Source organism: Eurosta solidaginis, chromosome 5, assembly GCF_040869045.1.
Source record: "Eurosta solidaginis isolate ZX-2024a chromosome 5, ASM4086904v1, whole genome shotgun sequence".
Taxonomy (NCBI): domain Eukaryota; kingdom Metazoa; phylum Arthropoda; class Insecta; order Diptera; family Tephritidae; genus Eurosta; species Eurosta solidaginis.
Window position 1 is genome coordinate 243,572,806 of NC_090323.1, and position 19,931 is coordinate 243,592,736.

The 19,931-nt window shown below is 38.5% G+C and overlaps 1 protein-coding gene across 9 annotated transcripts in view; it reads right to left on the reverse strand.

The window, feature by feature from the left end:
* The window catches only part of sif (still life), an 843,636-nt gene that overhangs the window by 32,602 nt on the left and 791,103 nt on the right, over positions 1–19,931 (reverse strand). For all 9 annotated transcript variants that reach the window (XM_067789261.1, XM_067789264.1, XM_067789263.1 and 6 more), the window contains one exon: positions 9,756–9,864. In XM_067789261.1, coding sequence (XP_067645362.1) covers positions 9,756–9,864 — 109 coding nt within the window. The remainder of the gene's footprint in view (positions 1–9,755; positions 9,865–19,931) is intronic.

Consider the following 19,931-nt stretch of genomic DNA (forward strand, 5'->3'; position numbering starts at 1 on the left):
CTAAATATGTGTATGATACACTGATATTTGTAACAGGATTCCCCTCGCGTAAGTGAGGTTGACAATTGGGTTGCGGAAGCTTTGAAGCTACAAAGCTTTGTATTGCGCTTATCAACCCCTTGAATCCCATTTATAGCTTCTCCAATCCAATTGTCAACCTCATCAACCCATGGCGAATCATTTTTCTGTAGTAGACGAGGCTCTTGCGACCCTAAGTTGCTTATCGAACTAGGGGAGTGTCTTTATTGTTACACCAACAATTATTATTATCGGGATACGTCACCCACTACAAGCTCCTGTAAAACAATATAGAGTTGAAAGAAATCTTACGATTGCAAGTGATTTTGTCAGAAACCCTAATGACTTTAAAGGTATAGCCGCGTAAGCTCTATAGGCAACTTAAATTAATTGTGGTCTATATCTACAAATAAGAAATAATAGCCGTGTTTTTTTACACGTATATACGTCTACGTTTGCAGATAAAAAAACGCTTATCCTCACTTAGATAATGTTTAGGAGACCCATCTAGCGGCAGTGGTTAAACAACTAGCTACAGAACATGTTGCACGGAAAAGAGGAGACACACAACCCCCTTGGCAAACCTATAGCTGAATCGGTTGCGGTGAAGGACACACATCATTTGTAGAGACAATACATAGAGGTAGTGTAGACGTGAAACATAAGACACATATTTCTGTTGTATCTGAGTATAATGAGTATTGAAATTTAGGAGTAATAATTTTCGGCGCAGTACTTTCAGAAGTGTAGATAAAGTTTAACTCTTAGCAGTCCACATAAAGTTTAAGCGTACATGTATATAGATGTAAAAAAGCACAGCTCATATTTAATTGGCTAAGCACTGAAGCATAAAGATTGTCAAATCAATGATCTCAGTACGTTTCAGTTCACATTAGCATGTTTAATTATCGTGCAGTAATTCCCAATAGAATAATAAATCTATTTTAGTCACTGCATTGAAAAGTATCTGCATATACTTACGCAATTGTTGACCACACAAACAATGAGTTATGTTATATTTAAATTCCATAAAATCCCAAAAGACATTCGAAAGTATTTAACTACTTTGAGCAGCTTTACTTTAAAATTGCTATAACATTCTTGAGCTACACATACAATTACACTTTTACGCATGTATTATAATAACATGAGTTGCAATCATTGTACAGGCTTATATAACATGTTTTAAGTGTAGTAAATTGTTTCGAGGAGCGCAAAAGTTTATTGTACTTCTAACTTACACAATTAAATGAGCTGGCTATTAAAATAAATTAATGCGTGGCAGCAATTTCATGTTGCAAGAAATTTTTGCGGTTTGCAACTCTGCACAGCACGTGGAATTTTATAAAAGCCCAGCAAGAAAAGAATTGAGAGGGAAGCATTAAATCCATACTGCTTAGGATAGGAGCGTTTATTCGCCATCGAAACTATTGGACTTTTATTTGTTACGTTATGTTTTGGTTTTATTGGTATGTAAATAATTAATTATTATATTATTTTGTTGTCTTCAAGACCAACTTTATTATTTAAATAGAAACTTGCAAAGTGCATTGATGGCCTGATGCGTTAAAACGTCAAGCCTGCAATGTGAGGATCGCTGATGATAAACCGTCATGGGTTTGTAATAGTGGGCTATACGGTCTATGGACTTTGTTTTTTCTAATTTACTCGCTTTCTATGTATAATTATTTAATATAACATAAATTGTAAAATATACATTTTACAAAAATAATAAAGTTGGTCTTGGAAACAACAAATTAATATAATAATTTTATTTGTTGCATGATTCCGAGCCATGCCTCCGAGTTGATGTGATGAGAGCGCTATCATTTTTGCTCCAATAGATGTCGCTGGGCGCTATTGTCCATTTGCATTAGGTGGCAGCATGGTGACATACCTACAAACATATATAAAAATTTCATGTACTTTGTTTTTGTAAATTCGATGGACATATGTCAAAATCGTACTGCGCCGTAATTTGATCTATCAAATCAAATAAAAAAGCTTAAAATCAGCTGTCCCATGCTGCCACCTTGTATCGTTGCGCCATGCTAAATAAATAATTGATTTTGCGTTCGTGCTCGCTACGCGTTCGTGTTTACTAACACATTCTCAATTTGGTAACCTGCCCACCGCTGATTATGATAGAGGTCCAATTTTATGTATTTGGCCTGTTGCTAACACCGAACCTTTATGAACCTTTTCGAGCCTTTTCGGATCTTTTTTGACAAATATCCGTTACGGTCGCCAAGCCTGCGATAAAATCTATGCAATAAATAAATAAATAAACAAATAAAAGTACAAGCCCAGTATGACATTAGGATTTTAGTTGCCTCTTATCAGAGGCTTGCCTAACCGCGGTGTTTGTTCTAAGTACTTAGCCTATATATATTGATATATATACTAACGTTTGTTTTTGTGCGTGACTTCGTTTAGAACTAGATAAGGGATTGATCTCTATAGGAATTTAATACCAGTGGCCAATGACTGACGAAAACGGGCAATTTCAATTTGTAGCTAACGAAAATTATCAATTAATTATTGTTTCCCTGCTAATATATAGGGTCTAGAGTTGTAAAGTAACTTTGACTTATTTGAAATTTATAGCAACAGTTGAATCTGTGCACTTAAATTAAATTTAGTAATTGTCATCTAAGGTGTCATTATTAGTCATAAAAATGAAGCGTTTAATCGTGTGTCTGTGTTAACCAGATTCCCTTTTGGCGAGGAGCGCCTAGATTCAATCGCAAATCATTACTCAGCCGAAGAAGCCATTGAGCCGTAATCTATTACACTTTTTTTGCGTAAAACTTATCACTAAACCTCGCAATCTTATCGCGAAATTTATGTTAAAAGATTAAGTTTAACCCCCATTAGCAATTGCCGTTTCATGTTAATATTTTCCAGAAGTCACTTATTATCTTTTGGTTGGGAAATAAATTTTCTCTATATTAAAGCTTTTTGAACACTTATTGTTTGTTTTCAATGCGCAAGGCCCTCAAAGCCGGATTGTTAACTTTGACAGCGTAGTTTTTGGATTACTTCAGTTGCGAAAGCAAGGTTTTTTTAAACACACATGATTAGTAACTACAAAAAAGTGTTAGTTCTCATTAGCCAAGAAATCAAATAACTACTTTTCGTTAGTTATACTATGAATTTACTAGTTTTCTTCAGACACTAAAATTTGAGTTTTTGTTGTTTAATAGAGTTTAAAAGGGCGAGCTTTACAAACTAAGATTGGTGGTGCAGCTCCATTTGGTTGCCATTTTTCAGCCATATTTTTTTATGTTATGCATGTTATTTTAATTTAACAGGAAATTTAGAGTTTCATATACCTGAGAAGATTTTCTCAAACGTGGCTGCCTAAGCGCAGGGGCGGATTAAAGATTTTACAAGGCCCGAGACTAAAATGAATATGGGGCCCACTTAAGGGGGAGCAAGATATGATCATTATTTTTTAAATAAATAAAAACTGTTATAATTATTTTTATAACTTATTTCCGCAAATATTTTTTCTTTGCTACTTATATATTAAAAACTATAAATTATTATACAATTAAAAATATTTTTTTCTTGATTTTGCTCTGTCAAAGTCACTTATCAAATCACTAAACTAAATTAATGTATAACTTTCAATCTACTCCGGTAAACAAACTTAAACATTCCTTTTTTATATCCAAGAATACAAATTGCACATTCGCTTATTAAAAATCGCTATAGCTTTAAAAAATAGCCGCGATTCAAAATTCGCCATATCTATTTTCATTGATAGTTCAAAATCGCCATATCGTCCATCACTAGTACGAACTTCGTTATTTCGTTGTTTTTCCGCGAAAATAAACATTAAACAAGTATCGAGTGGTGCCCGCTCGCCGAACGGCGGCGCCTTCTGAAGCGCCGCAACTATGACGTTTTTCGCAAACTAAAACATGCATCGAGGTTGACCGGCTTCTGCGGTAAACCTCCAAGTACCATCAATGGTATTTTTGTGATAATCTAAGCAAGTAGGTTCAGATTACAATGAGTATATGTCATGATATACTTACTATAGTCCGAACTCTGAACGTGCTTGCTTATATTATCTTATTCTTAACGAGTGCGTGTATTCTTTTCCATATTACTATTGTATATAAATTTTGAGGTGCAAAATTAAATTACGTGTACGCAAATACGTAATATGATATTGTAACGAATATTACCATCTCTAAGTGTTTACTAAGTAAATAATCACGCAACAACAGAAAAAAAAAAACATTGAAGCGAGCCACAAATGTACATGTACGTAAACAAATCAATCATCATGTACACACATACATACAAGGCAGCAGAGAGATACTCACAAACGCATGTCATCATCAGCCGAAGTAGTACTCACATATACACACGCATATGACTACAAACAACAAATATACATATACATATATGGCTGGTAACCAAGCATGACATGCAACTGTTCTCGAAACAACTAGATATTAGGAGAAGTATACCGACGAGACAACAGAGAGTATAAAAGCAGAGCAAGCTGAGTAGTCAGTAATCAGTTTGATTTAAACACGCTATCAGTTGCGAAGTGACGTTTAATTGTGAAGTATAATTATACTAATCCTAAAGCAGTTTAATAAAGACCACTTTGCAATACAGAACATTGGAGAGATTTATTCAGCGGTTTAGCGATTGGAACGTTAGCAGAAGGTTGCTAATAAGCGGAATTTCCCTAAATTCGTTACAATATTATTTATTCGAGCTCTCGGGTCCCCCGATGCTGGGGCCCGGGGCTATAGCCCCTGCCAGCCCCTCCTTTAATCCGCCCCTGCCCAAGCGTTTCTGGAAAAATTTACTCTTTAGAGAAATTTTTAATTAAACATTGATTTTCCTACAGGGTCAGATATCATTTTGTTGCGAAATACAAAATTTGTGTATTTTATAACTCACTTAAGAACTCAACATACATCTTCATCATCTATGGCTATCATTTTGTTAAACCGATGTATGTTTACATATATGTTAGTAGTACAACAAGTACTTGAAACAACATAAATACTGATATGTACAAATATGTATGTTTGTATGTGTGTGTGTATGAATATTCGTAAATATGCACATAAATTGTTATATCCATATTTACTTTATGAATGCAACGAAAATTTTCAGTGAAACCATGTTATAAATATTTTGTAATTGTCATACAATTACATCGAAGTAGCACTTAAAAATGTAAGTGCACATATTGCATTGTTATGGCACAAATTTATGGAACAAATGTGCCAACCAACCATCATTTAAATGACTGCACATGAAATGAGTAACTAAAGGAAAATGAATTTAATGCTCCACATACCTTAAGGCCGCGGTACAATGACATTTTTCATATAGATGCGTTTAACACAAGCTTATGCATTCCAATAAAATCGTCACAATCAACCAAGATGTTGCGTTTGTAAATATGAAGGAACTTCAGACTTGGCAATTGATGTTTATTATGCCTTGCATATTCACGTACAAAATTTCGCTAAGCACTGTTGTGAACATTCTCCCTATACAATAAAAATACTTGCTAACATATTTTGTGTCGTATTCGATTGTTATATTGCAGTTTTTAATTGTGAAAAATATTAGAAAATTTACCAACCAGTAGGAAAAATAATTTCGCTTGCAAAGTGTGCCAACACCCTTAGCCAAAGCGAATGTCAAATTCTTCTTCTTATGATTTGCTTGGAACAAAATTGGGGAGTTGGCTACTTTTCAATATCAGATGGCGCCAGTGTCGCTCATTCTACCATTATCCATAAAAATACGTGCAATCTACTAGTAATGCATAAGTATGTGTTAAACTCATCTATATGAAAAATTGCTTATGTGTCGGTGCTATTACAGTGCGTATGAGCAGTAGGCACAGTAAAAGCATTTACGAGCAGAATCTTCATACTTTTGTGTTAGGGATGTGACGGGAGAGATTTAATCTGAATCGAAATTAAAATCGGGAGTAGAAGCAGTGCACTGGAGACACTTACTTATTTACTTAATGAAAGGGAATGAGAAATAAATTAATATTAAGCTCTATGGGTTGGGCCAATAAACCTTCATATCGATTAACCTCCTTTATGCATCCGATTTCAAACCGTCTTAACCGAAATTGGATTAAGAAATTTAAGTCGATCGGAAGTTCCGACATCTCGGAATCGAATCTCTTAAAAAGCAAAAACTAAATAAAACAGATATCGGTAACTCTTCGTTAAGAAATCGATATAAAATAGGTAATTTGGGATAAAAAATTGAAAAATTTTAGTTAAAAAATAGAAAAATTTCGATAGCAAAACGATGGATTTTCGATAACGCTCCCATACCAAATTGGCGACACTCCGATAACAAATCGATAGTTTTGATGAATAATCGATGTATTTTCGATAACAAACAATTAAAAAAACGATAAACTTTGTTACCGACAAATAATAACACTTTATTTCTCTTCTTACTTTTCCTTTCCTTTTTTTCCTCTCGTTTCCTTTACTTTACTGAAAACCTTTTCATGGCAAAAGTACACGCAGAGCGTTTGCCAAACCACTGCCGAGGCGCCGACCCCGTTTAGAAAGTTTTTTTTGCATACAATTTATCAATTCCCCACACTGCGCCTGTATTTACATTCTACGTATATCCCTTATATAGCATACCACTTACAAAGACTACGCCTACGAGTATGCTTACACTTTACATATTACGCTTACATTCAAGATTATCCCTTACCGGAAGCAAAGATATTTTCACATCAAAAATAAATACTTTCCACGATTTACCTCCAAGAGATCTAGGTTAAGGTTTTCTTCCAATTTGCGGCGTTCCTTTTATAATTTTTTTCCACAAATTGGCTGGATGAGACCTACATGTTTTATGCTGATTCCAAGCGGCGGCTATACCGCAGATGCATTTTCATTGAGAAGCTATTAATGACAGAACTCAGGACATGTTAGCTGGTACACGCTGCTTCTACACGCTCTGTTGTTGTTGCTGTTGTTGTAGCGATAAGGTTATTGCACGAAGGCTTTGGGGATCGTTATCGATGTGCTGGTCCTGATCCGGTACGCTCCGGTAACACAGCACTATTAAGGTGTTAGCACGACCATCTCGGTAACGATTTATATAGCCACATTAAACTTTCAGGCTATCCCTCCCTCTCCACCCCCAAGTTCCATGAGGAGCTTGGTGGCGCCAGAGCCTCGTCTGTTAGTGAAGCAGGATTCGCCACGGATAGGTGAGGTTGGCAATTGGGTTTGGAGAAGCCATATCTTGCGCTGGCAACCTGAAAAGGCTGCGCTATACAACCCCTTGAATCTGGCATTTTAGTCGCCTCTTACGACAGAAATACCTACCGCGGGCATATTCTAACCCCCTAACCCGCTGGCGTTCTACACGCTCTCCTCTATATGCTTGAATGATACTGTAACGAATTTACTGCAATCCCTCTTATTTCAAATTCTCTGCTAACGTTCGTATCGCTAAAATGTTGAATAAATAACTCCACTTTTGAATAATGCAAAATGACCTTTATTAGACTACTTTCTAATAAATAACTCTACTATTGCTCGAAAAATAGCGTGCTTAATCAATACTGATTGTAGCGCCTCTACTGTTGCTGCTTTTTATACTCTCTGATTTCCTCTTTGCATCTTCTAGGCGCTTCCAGAATTTACTTAGATACTGCTATATAATTATAACTACAGATGTACGTGTATAGCTCTCATATGCGCGCGTATTTGTGAGCGGCACTTCCACAATTATAATTGCATATCTCAGATAAGATATCTGCATGTGTTTGTGGGTTGCTTCTCTGCGTGTACGTACATATGTGTAGACATAATGTTTGAATTATTGATGTCCATACAGTCACTGCTTAGCATCGGCTTAGAGATGACAGTACCCCTTAGTGTTGCTAATTTTCGTAACAATACTTTCAAACCTGCGAATGTAACGGTGCTGCTGCACCTATTTTGCACCGCAGGGAAATCTGCGTTTAACCTCTTGTTCCGGATGTACTAAATCGGTGTTGGGTGCATCGCCAAATATACGAAGAACTCTATAGCTGCAAATTTACATTACTCAAAAGCGGCGAGGCAGGTACTTTCACTTACTTTCAAACTCGTTTTTCTATCATTACAAATATTCGGACAATAAAGGCAAAACTGACATCGTCACTGTCGGGGCTGATAATATCAACATAAATTTTAACGGATTTCCGCTTCGTTATTTATCAGCAAGGCGAATATTCTGAACGGTGGTTATTAGTTCGTCATTAATGTAGCTGCGGAATTTCTATTGGGCTACAAAACATAAAATGCCCTCTGATAGCCAAGCTACAATCAATGCCCTGCATTCGACTGTGATGCGATCGATCAGGCCTGGAAGTGCCTAGTTCGTGACTGCGTGGAATTGTCTAGTGCTTGAAGTAATCTGGGATTATGGGAATAGATATGTCTCAGGTATCTGCCTAGGTAATTGATCCGGACGGGACGGGCTGTAGAGAATTCAGAGTTTCACTTGTCATCTTTAGTGTGCTTTTCTGCAGATGAGGCCGGAGTCAGCTAAGCAAAGACTGGGCGACTATATCGTCGATATGCAGCGATGTTTCAAGTAATTATAGCTCAAGTCGCCGTTATTTCAACGCATAGTACAACGGACCTTTATATAGTCGAAGTGGATTTCGGGATAACTACAGCTCAACATCACCTAATTTAGCCATGTAGATGTATCATGTTTTATTGTTCCGACGCCCTTTTCGGTTCTGATAATTCAGTTTTGAAAAATTCATAACAAACACCGGTTCCGTAAAATTCATTTCCGTAATATCCCTAATATCTTCTCGGATACATACATACGCATAACAATAAAAACAAATAACTGGTACATTAAAATTATGTTTCTCATGTTTTAAAGCTAAATTTAATTTTGCAATCGGAGCGGCTTTGGACGTTATTCCTAGAAAAAATTATAAGTTTTAAATTAGTTTAGTCAAACTAGAAAGAGTGGAATCATCATCATCCATCATCGACTGCCGCCGAAACGCTTAAGTGGCTTTGGTCGTTTCGCGATAACTGACGCCAGTTGGGAGCACCAAGTGAAGTCAAGACTAGCTCCACCTTCCTCTCCCAACTCAGTGGAGGTCTCCCCCTTATTCTACTTCCAAACTGCAGTGTCGACTGGAAAAGTTACTTGTCCGAAGCATCTTCGTACATTCGCATAACATTAGCTAGCATTTGAGCTTTTATTTGCTGCACTACATTAATATCATCGTATAGCTTATACCGCTCATCATTTTATCTCCTTCAATGCTCGCCGGGAAGAACCATAAATCTTCTGTAGAGCTTTTCTTTCGGACACTTCAATTGCCATCTCATATTCTCTCACACGAAATGACATATCCCCTTTATGCAGATCTTTACAACGCGCTCCTAACTGATTCAGTCGTGATCAAAATTAATTTAAATAAATATTGCTGAGACTTAAGCGTAATTGGTACAAGTGCGGCTACCAGCTGGGAGGCAGTCATTAAATCTGTAGTGCAAAACTATCGCTTTGCTTGACTAGCTTCCATATTTCCTATAAGAGAGCCAAACCATTCAACCCTGATTTGCCATTACTGACACCAATGTGGAGCACCAAGGGAGGTCCTGACTGAGGGCACATAAAATATATTTGTATACTTACTAATACTTATTTTCTGAGATACTTAGAAGAACGGTACTTACTTGGATGTAAAACTTTCTGAGCCTTACTGTGGCTTGCACAGAATGATGAGTAGAGCTTGAAGTGGTTAACATAATACAAAAACGCTGAACCGATCGCAAACAGAACATTCTGTAAGTAAAAAAATTAGAAGGTAAATGAAGTATGTGCAAATCTTTATATATAAAAATCACGTGTCACATTTTTTGTCCGCGATGGAATCCTAAACTACTGAACCAATTTTGAATTTGTTTTACACCCCGTGTGTAGTTTGATCTAACTTGAAATATGGGATAGATTATATCTCAGTTTATAGTCGCAATATTATTTTATTGCAATTTTTTTTGTTTATACGTAATAATATAATGTTACGTATACGTTAATTAAACAACGTGCTTATCAATAAAAAAATATTATAGCGATTGATATCAAGTATAGCACATCACCAGGCCCGGCGAGAGAGGGGAGGGGTGGGGGAGGGGGGATAACCCCGGACCCAGGGTTTCTGAGGGGGCCCGCGATTAAAAGTACTAAGAATTTTTTTAATTCAGGAGAGTCTTTAGTTGTTCCAAGTGCAATTTTTAAGCCGTATTTCAAAAGCAACGAATATCTGTATTTCGTGTTAATATTATAGTGATGTGAAAAATAAAAGTCTATATATATATAAGTAAAGGCTAAAATGTGTGTTAGTTGGTCGCCGGTGTTTGAAGAGGTGCGTTGTTGTTGTTGTTGTTGTAGCGATAAGGTTGCTCCACGAAGGCTTTGGGGAGTGTTATCGATGTGATGGTCCTTTGCCGGATACAGAACCGGTACGCTCTGGTACCACAGCACCATTAAGGTGCCAGCCCCACCATTCTGGGAAAGATTTATGTGGCCACATTAAACCTTCAGGCCATCCCTTCCCTCCCCACCCCCAAGTTCCATGAGGAGCTTGGGGTCGCCAGAGCCTCGTCTGTTAGTGAAACAGGATTCGCCGCGGATAGGTGAGGTTGACAACTGGGTTTGGAGAAGTTATATTTTGCGCTGGCAACCTTAGGTTTGCGCTACACAGCCCCTTGAATCTGGTATTTTAGTCACCTCTTACGCCAGGCATACCTACCGCGGGTATATTCTGACCCCCTAACCCGCTGGGGTGAAGGGGGGCTTCTAATGAAGAGGTGCGCCGGTCGATTTTGTTCAAACGTGGAACCTAGACCGATAACCCTAGAATGTGTGGATAATAATGGATATGAAATGAAAGCTGCTGCTGAGAGCTCTAAAGTAATTTTCATTGGGATATTCGATTTAGTCGCATCAAAACTGGTAAATATGCATGTGAAGCTGAAATAGAGACATGACTTAATAACACCCACATACCTACTTTCATACGTCCTATTCGATTTGCCTGAAATTTGGTATATGATTTTGCCTTTATTAGATCCTTTTTTCCGGGAAGTAGACCAGAGACGGACTGGGACTGGGATTAGGACTAGGACTGGGACTGAGACTCGGAGTGGGACTGGGACTGGAACAAAATACATACAACGTACGTGAGAGAAGAGAAAAGAGTGAAGGAGAAGGATACTGAGAAAGAAATAGAATGAGACGAATATGGAGATAGATGAAGCGAAAAAGACGGAGGGAGGAGTGAATAAAAGGATCAGAAAAAAGTGAAGAGGGGGGGGGGGGAGGCCGAGTTAGACCGAAAAAGCTTATTAAAATGTATACAGATAAGCCAAATTTAGGGCAGAATAACGTCTGCCGGGTCTGCTAGTATGTATATATAAAATTAGTGTAGTAACTATTAAACTGGAAAACATCTACCTTAACATCCCCGAAATTTTATTTGTATACCCTTCTTATTGATATGCGCTAGTCTTAAAGTGCAAACTGCAGCTTCGAAGATGTACCATATACTCATCGAAAAGGGACTAGCTTCAACGAGACCAAAAACTAGTTCGCAGATCAAAAACTCACTGAGCTAGCTAGATGGGCCGTAAAACAAACCCGCGAGGCCTTAAACCTTGTGTCTTGGTTTTTTTTTTTAATTATTCCCTCTATCTTGGGCCCATATAGATTTTAACCATCTTGTAAAAGCCAGAAAATGCGTATGTTCCTGAACGCAGAATGTGCATGCAGGATTGAAAACTGCCGGTGGTCTGAACCAAGGGTCGTCAAAAAATGAAAGTGATGGTGCGTTTGCATACGTATTGATAACAAAATTGGGCTTGATTTTTGATTTTTGGAGTTTTTAATTTACTAGTAAGAAAATGGGCGTAACATGCGGTGGTATTAATTGTTATCCTGATGTCAGGCGGAAGGATGGACATCTAGAAAGAAGAAAACTGACTTCTTTAGATTTTAGATCAATTTACCTTTGAACCACTTCAAATAGTTAAATAATTATTATACTTCAAAGAATTCCCTTACAGGCCAGTTAAAATCAACGAACCGAGAATATAGAGAAAAGGACCACCGCAGGAGAGCAAACTGTAAACTGGAGCGCCTTGGCAGGTTTATGCTCGAGAGATGGAAGGGGTTGTTGAGCGGAATACTTAGCTATATACCTACACAGCTTCTCCAAATCAATTGCCAACCTCACTTATTTGAAGGGAATCCTGTTACAAATATAAGTGCATTCGAGCACAAACATATAAGACAGGTAGACTCGGCCGACGGGAAGTTCATTACGGAAGAGAGGGTGGCTGATAAAGCAAATCCAACGGGTCATATCAAATGATAAACTGCCTCTTAACCGTATTTGACTTTATATCTAGCAGGACGGACTACTTTTCGCGGCCTTGGCCCTGTTGCTTCTTCAAGGGAGGAATGAGGTGGAAAAGTAATATGACCCGGATCCAGGCTTGACGGGAAGATATGGAGGGGCAAAGGCAGCTCGTTGTTAGTTAAAACATAGACTCCCAGATCACTGCAGCGACTTTCAAGCAGAACTCGCCCCTATTAAAGATGTCAGTCGGTTATAAAGCCGCCACCACTCTGCCAACGTGAGGGATTGTTGACCTCAATTTAAGTGTCATCGGATAACTTTCTAATACAATTGTTAAGTCTTTGGACCATCTGTCTCCGTAAAGGTGGGCCTCAGACAAGCGAGTACTGGGATGACATCAGCACTTGCAAGGTGTTCTTTAGAACAACTGACTTAAAATTTGTATACTTAAGTTCATATATCTTTGTTAATTATCAAATTATAATTGGAGCCTTTGCTGGACACTTCCAATGGCAGTCTCTGTGGCGCGCCTTCGCATGTTGCGCCATCAGTGTTATCTGTATAAATAACAATATGTTTGAATAATTAAGTCAGTTCAAGCTTCCACAATTCCCTGATAAACTCGATGCCGATGCTGGTTGATGATTTCTTCATAACCTTAACGTTGTCACGCAGGGCTTCGCTAAACAATTGCCAGACAGTAATACCACTGGGTTTGATGGTGAATGAGGACAAAACGAAGTACCTGCTGTCATCGAGCAAAGAGTCAGCTCGTACGCGCCTTGGCAACCACGCTAGTGTTGGCAGCCATAATTTCGAAATAGTAAAATACTTCTTTTATTTGGGAACCAGCAACAACATCAGCACTGAAATCCAGCGAAGAATCAATCTTGCCAATAAATGCTATGTTGAACTAGGTAGGCAATTGAAAAGTAAAGTCCTTTCTCGGCGAACGAAAATCATACTCTACAAGTCACTTATCGTTCCCGTCCTGCTATAGGGGGCAGAGGCATGCACCATGACAACAGCAGATGAAGCGGCTTTGGGAATGTTCGAGAGAAAAGTTCTGCGGAAGATTTATGGACCTCTACGCGTTCTCGATGGCGAGTACCGAAGAAGATTTAATGATGAGCTGTACGAGCTCTACGCAGACATCCACGTAGTCCAGCGAATTAAAACGGAGCGGCTGCGCTGGCTAGGCCATGTTATGCGAATGAATGATAATGCTTCGGCCAAGAAAGTGTTTCTATCGGAACCCGCTTATGGAAGCAGAGGTAGAGGGCGGCCCCACTCCGTTGGAAGGGCCAGGTGGAAAACGATTGAAACTCCCTTGGTGTGACCAATTGGCGCCGGTTGGCGGAGCGAAGGAGCGACTGGCGCGCCTTGTTGGACGGCCATAACCGTTTAGACGGTTAAGCGCCAATTAAGTAAGTAAGCAAGTAATACCACTAAAGAATTTGTTAAAGCAAAATTAAAAAAAAGTCTAAATAAGCAGTCCACACTAACCTATCTTTAGGCGCTAGTTCTGAAGCAGACCAGACCTTTAACCAGCAAAGAGCCTCCACATTGTTAATTTTCCCCAAAAGCTTCATGGAAAAGAAAGCAAAAATAGGGGGAGGATACACTGGCTTGGCCTTGAAGTTTCTAATCGGCGCTAAATAAAGCGAAGAATGGATGAGTGAGCGTTTTGTTGCCATGCGGCAATATTAGCGTTAGAATTTTTAAGACACTAAAAATTGCATAAAATATTGAAATTAAATTTGAAAAAGATTGAAGATTAATTAAATTACATACATGCTCCATAAGCAGTAAAAAGTGGGATAAAGCCATGGCTGCGTATGTGCTCACACCTAAGTATGATTGTGTAGATACCGGCATAAGGAAATAAAACACACCAGCATTTCTGGATTTGTATAACCGAATGTCCGTCTGTGGTGCAATGTGTCGTCACATAAAAATTTCACTCTTCAGCTGCTGCTTTCATTCTTTATATACATTTAGGTGCTTTTCGTTACCGTCACGAAACAAAAGGTTTCAGTTTAATTAAATTCGCATTAATGACATCATTATGGCTGGTGTTCACCATGCTTGGTCGAGCACTGGTAGGAGTGGGAGGAGGGTGTGGGTGAATGCGCAAAAGCTGAAAAAACTGCAATCAAGATAGCTGAATGGTCTTTGCTACATCTAAAGCTTTCACCGTCATTTCACTTCCACTAGCGTCTAAGGCAGTGTCTAAATTTTTTGTTATTTCTTTTTTATTTTACTATGTGTATGGATTTAATTTACTGCTTTTATTTTACAGTTTGCTTTGTTGCAATTGGGAACGGCACTTGCATAGAGTCAAAACTAAATATATAGAAATGAATGTATTTCTAAGCAATGGAGTGGGATAAGGGTTTCAGATTTTAGTACATATCTCCTGAAGTCGCATATATATATGTATGTAATACATTGATATGTACTTGTGTACATTTATAAGTTTACTTAATTGTATAACGGTAGTATCTATGTGACAGCTAAATTGTATAATAGCAAAGCTGAAATCCAGGTTAACATATAAAAGCAACAGTGAGTTTGTTTTAAGTTGCATTTCATTTAAGTTGTTTAAAAATGCTATAAAAGTTACAAACTACAAATCGGGATAGTGCTTGGAGGCTCGAAGTAGATAGACCATACAAAAAATATTACTTTTCTATAGCACTGTGTGGCTTATGATTTCCGCGAGACACCTCAAGCTGTAGATTTAGGCAAAAATATCTAAACCGCATGCTAAGAATTTTAAATATAGTCAAAATCTAAACCAGCATATTTGGTATAACAGTCGAAACAATTAAAGCTTTCACCTCCTTGATCTGCTCCATTATCAGCTAAGCATCAGCATTGTGGTGTAGCAGACTTAATTCAAAACTGTGAACTGAAAGGGAGCTTGGGGATCTACTGGAAAGAATGCTACGTTTTCTACCCCTATTCTTCATCAGACGTGAACAGTCAATAAGCCCATATGCATCATAAAATCGGGAGGCTAGTGGTCAAACATTGAGGCGAGGTTAACAACTGTTACTAGGGCTGCGTTTTCTACACTTACGACTTTACTTTGGTGATTATTTAAACTTTAATCTTAGGGCGCTTATACTGGCGTCATCTAAAATCGGGCTAATGTATTCAGCTACCTTCCCTGATGGCTGCAAAACTGAACCCGAGTTAAAATTTTTCATTTCAGTGAGTACCAACTTTAGTTTTTCAAGTATTTGCAACTCTTAAAGTCAAGAAAGAGGCAAAAGGTGGGGCGTATGTAGTGGCAACAAACCTAACTAAAGGCATTGACAAGCACCCTGATTACTTTAGTACTTACTCTGTAATAAAATGGGTTTACTGCAATCTGGGTGGTGGTTTACGCGAGATTTGCTGAGGGCGTGACTACTGGCTGGTTTGTACAGGGCGGGCCCTGAACATGCGAACTACCGCTGAGGAGATTTAGGCCAAACTTCTCACCAATTACCTACTTGATAATGTGATTCTACAAACTGTGAGCGCATCACCTAAAAGGAATAACACTATAAATTGAAACACTTCATCACAATCCAGCATCTCAGTAATAAAATCCGTCTTCTTCGCTAGTACTAGAAACTTTCTAGAACATTTACAACTTGCTGTTTTTAGACCTAATATCTGTTACACACTTATAAGCTGTTATGCGTGTTCAATAGTTTGCTGCTGAAACCAAGAATTCCTACATCTGCTGTGACTGAGGAGGACTATGCGGAGCTCAGGAAGATTTCCATGTTAAATATGCATACATTCGGAGGCTTTGTAAATTGGCCTTTCACTTGAGATTAAAGGTTTCATGAAAAAGAAATATATGTGACCCGGCCTATGAAAAAGTGGCTTATGACTAAAAAAACTACTACTACTAAGAAACTGAAGAAATGCGTTGTTTTTAATTTTAACAGCTGTTTCTCGCATTTGTTTTTTTGGAGCCATAAGCCACGTTTTCATAGGCCGGGTCACATATATTGACCTTGCTTGGCCAGACGCTTAGAAGCATTAGTAAAGTAGCAGAAATCTAATCAACAGGCATACCGAAATGATCAGAATAATACGCTCCAGGGATTTGACTATTGTTTGTCTGTTCGGTAGCCTATTTGAATCTAATCTCTTAACTTCTTTCTAGTCTTTGTCCTCGTAATCTCTCATTATATTTTGTGTCACCCTTCCCTTTCACGCCTCTCCTATTCTCTTCTCCTTCATTTATATTTTTATCTAACTTCTGCTCTCTGTCTTCCCTAAACCCTCCTTCGCTCGTTTTTTTCCATTATTACTTTTCCTTACTATCTTCTCCACTTCTTTTCTCCTTCTTTCTTTCCTTTTTGTTTGTGCTCTCTGCCTTTCCTTCACCCTCTCTCGCTCTTTTTGCCATTCCTATATTTCTAACCATTTTCCGTAATCATCTTTCTAGTACCTTTTTTGTCTCTCCCTTTTCCTCTGAGTTTTACATTCTTTCTGCTTTTACTTTTCCCTTTTTTCTAACTCCAAATTGACACCTTCTGCCCCCTTCACCACAATTTATCAATGCTCCCTTTTCATTGTTCCTTTCATTTATGCTCCTCAATATTCCTCTGATACTCATCTCCTTCAAAGCATGTATTCGATATAAATTTGAACTATTTTCGAAGTATGTTTAATAATGATGCTCCGGCTCAAAAAGTATTCTTATCGGCAACCATTTAGTTAGGAGCGACAGGTGGCAGAAGACTTGGACACCCTTGAACACCCTCACAATTGCCGTAAGTTACAGCGAAACAGGAAGAGCTGACCTTCTCGCCCGGGCTTTTAAACGCCGATTGAAGATGATGCTGCAAGGGGCGTGGTACAGCCCACTTTCCCATATTTGTTATGATGGCTGCTTTCCAAAAAGGGACGTGCTACCACCCGCACTTCTCGAACTGTCTACCACCAAATATTTGGGACGAATGCATCTAAAAAACATTACAATCTTGAAGTTGTAACAAATTGATAAAATACCTTGACTAGGGCGGCCACTTTGATCGTTAATTGAGATTAAAAGCATTCAGTATTCTAAGTTAGTTTAAATTAGAGGTGTTTATCAAATTTGACCACAATTAGTTACGTAAGAGAACACATCGCACTTATTTTGCGCCATTCGTCGCTTTCAACGAAGACAAGCGTACTTCAAAGTCCGATGGAAGACTTGCACATTTCGTTGTTCGTGTGGAAGGCAAAACCTTTATTTAAAACCGTCAAAATCGGACACAAGATTTTTGTCCAGACATCCCGAAACATTTTTAATAAGAATAGCCAAAGATAACATTGTCCTAAGTCTTTTTAGTACTCTTACACAATCTTCAATTATATTGTTACGAATATTAGCAAAACTAAGAAAGGCCAGAGTGGGTAGACGCAATATTGGAGGCACTGAAAGGATCGCAAAAGCGGAGTGAAAAAGTTATCAAATGCTTCAAATGCGGGAAGTCCGGTCACATAGCACGTCATTGCGATCTTGGTCCTGGTAGTTCCAACTTGGGTGGCCGTAAACGCAAAGCTGGAGGAGATGAGCAAGAGCGTGCCAGATGGAAAAATTGAGAGCTAGCTCCAGCTATTGAATGTCCTGTGATATCTGTGTCGCAAATAGGAAGGAAATCAAGCAGTCTTACCGTCAGAGGAATGTGGATGGCAAGGAGCGTGTACTGACTGTAGATACGGGTGCATCTCATTCCTTGATTCGATCTGATTTAGTCAACAGGAGAGTAAAACCGTTACCTGGAGCAAGGTTGCGTACGGTCACAGGCGAGTATAACCAAGTGCAGGGAGAAGTGATATGTGAAGTCCTAATTGGGAAGGTCATGTTTCTACAAAAATTCGTTGTGGCGAAGATCGTTCAAGAAGTCATATTGGGAGTGGACTTCTTGGTTGACCATGACATCAATATCTATATCCAGAGAAGGGTGATATGTCATGAGAACCAGGATATTCCACTTAACTTCAAGTTGGAGAAAGGGTTCAGTAGTAATCGAGTAATTGTGGAGAAGACTCGACAAAGGCCACGAAAGTCAAAAGAAAAGATTGATGGATCGAATGGGCCAAATAAAGCAAAACCAAAAGTACCTGCGAGAGAAACACTGGCATTGACAAAACCTAAAAGACGCAGGAAAACGAAGCAACGAATTTCCGAGAAAGAATGCGAGGGTAGTTTCAAGCCGGAGCGCACTATTGTCGTGAAACGTGGGAACGATACTGATTATGCGAAGCCAATCCGTCAAGCGCAAGCTCTACGAAGTAGTTCATTAGCCAAGCAACAGAGTGCGAGGGAACGATCAAGGATAATGAGTAGTAAGATAAAACACAGGTACGACAAGGAAAATAATTTGGAAGGTTTCCGGGAGGGACATTTCTTACTGCTATACAACCCTCACCGGCGGAAAGGTGTTCCTTCCAAATATCGGTGCAGTTGGGAAGGCCCGTACAGAGTTGTGAAGACGATCAGTGATGTCGTCTACCGCATACAAGCAATTGGGAAATCACGAAATAGAAGAGTGGTACATTTGGCGATGCTAGCAGCGTTTAGATCGAGAGATTTGTCTGATCGGGACGATCAGACTTAGGTGGAGGGCAGTGTTACGAATATTAGCAAAACTAAGGGGTGCTGCTATCTCTAAGCCGATGCTAAGCAGTGACGCGAATTCATATCAATAATTCAATCATTATGTATCTACATAAACGAAACAGTAATTGCGTCTACACATATGTACCATGTACGTATACGAGCAGCGGAGAGTCAATGCACAAACACATGCATATATCTGAGATACTCCTGAAAGTATGCAATGAGAAAGCTATAAAATTGTGCAATTGTAGTTACAGCTGAGAAGTTTCAGAGCTGATGGACTAGTAGATTCTGGAAGCGCCTAGAAGAAGCGAACGTTGAAATCAAAGAGTATAAAAGGCAACAAGTGTAGAGGCGCTGGAATTCAGTTTGATTTGAGCTGTCAAGCAGTTTGGGTATCAAGCAAGCTATTCGTTGCACAGTTTGAGTGTTATTGTGAAGTACTTTAATAAAGGCCATTTTGCATTATTACATATTGGAGTTATTTATTCAACAGTTTAGTGATTCGAACCTAGCAGAGGGTTGCAAATAAGAGGATTTGCAAGTAAAATCGTTACAATATGTTTGTGTGTATATATGTAACTCTTTAAAAGCCAAATAATAAAAGAATGTTACGTATACGCACCGGTAGCCGTCTCTTCATATGGTATGGATTAGAGATGGGATTGTACCGGGTATTTACCATTTTTATGGGTAAATACCAAGAAAATATCCGGAATATTCCTTTTTTGTATCTTTTTTTTGAATATTTAAAAATCATTTGAATCGAGACTGCTTCGAATGACAATCCAGCTATGAAATTTATACGTCATTTTAAGTTAGAAAATTTTCGTTTTGGTTTTAAACAAACAACCCATTGAACACTCGGCG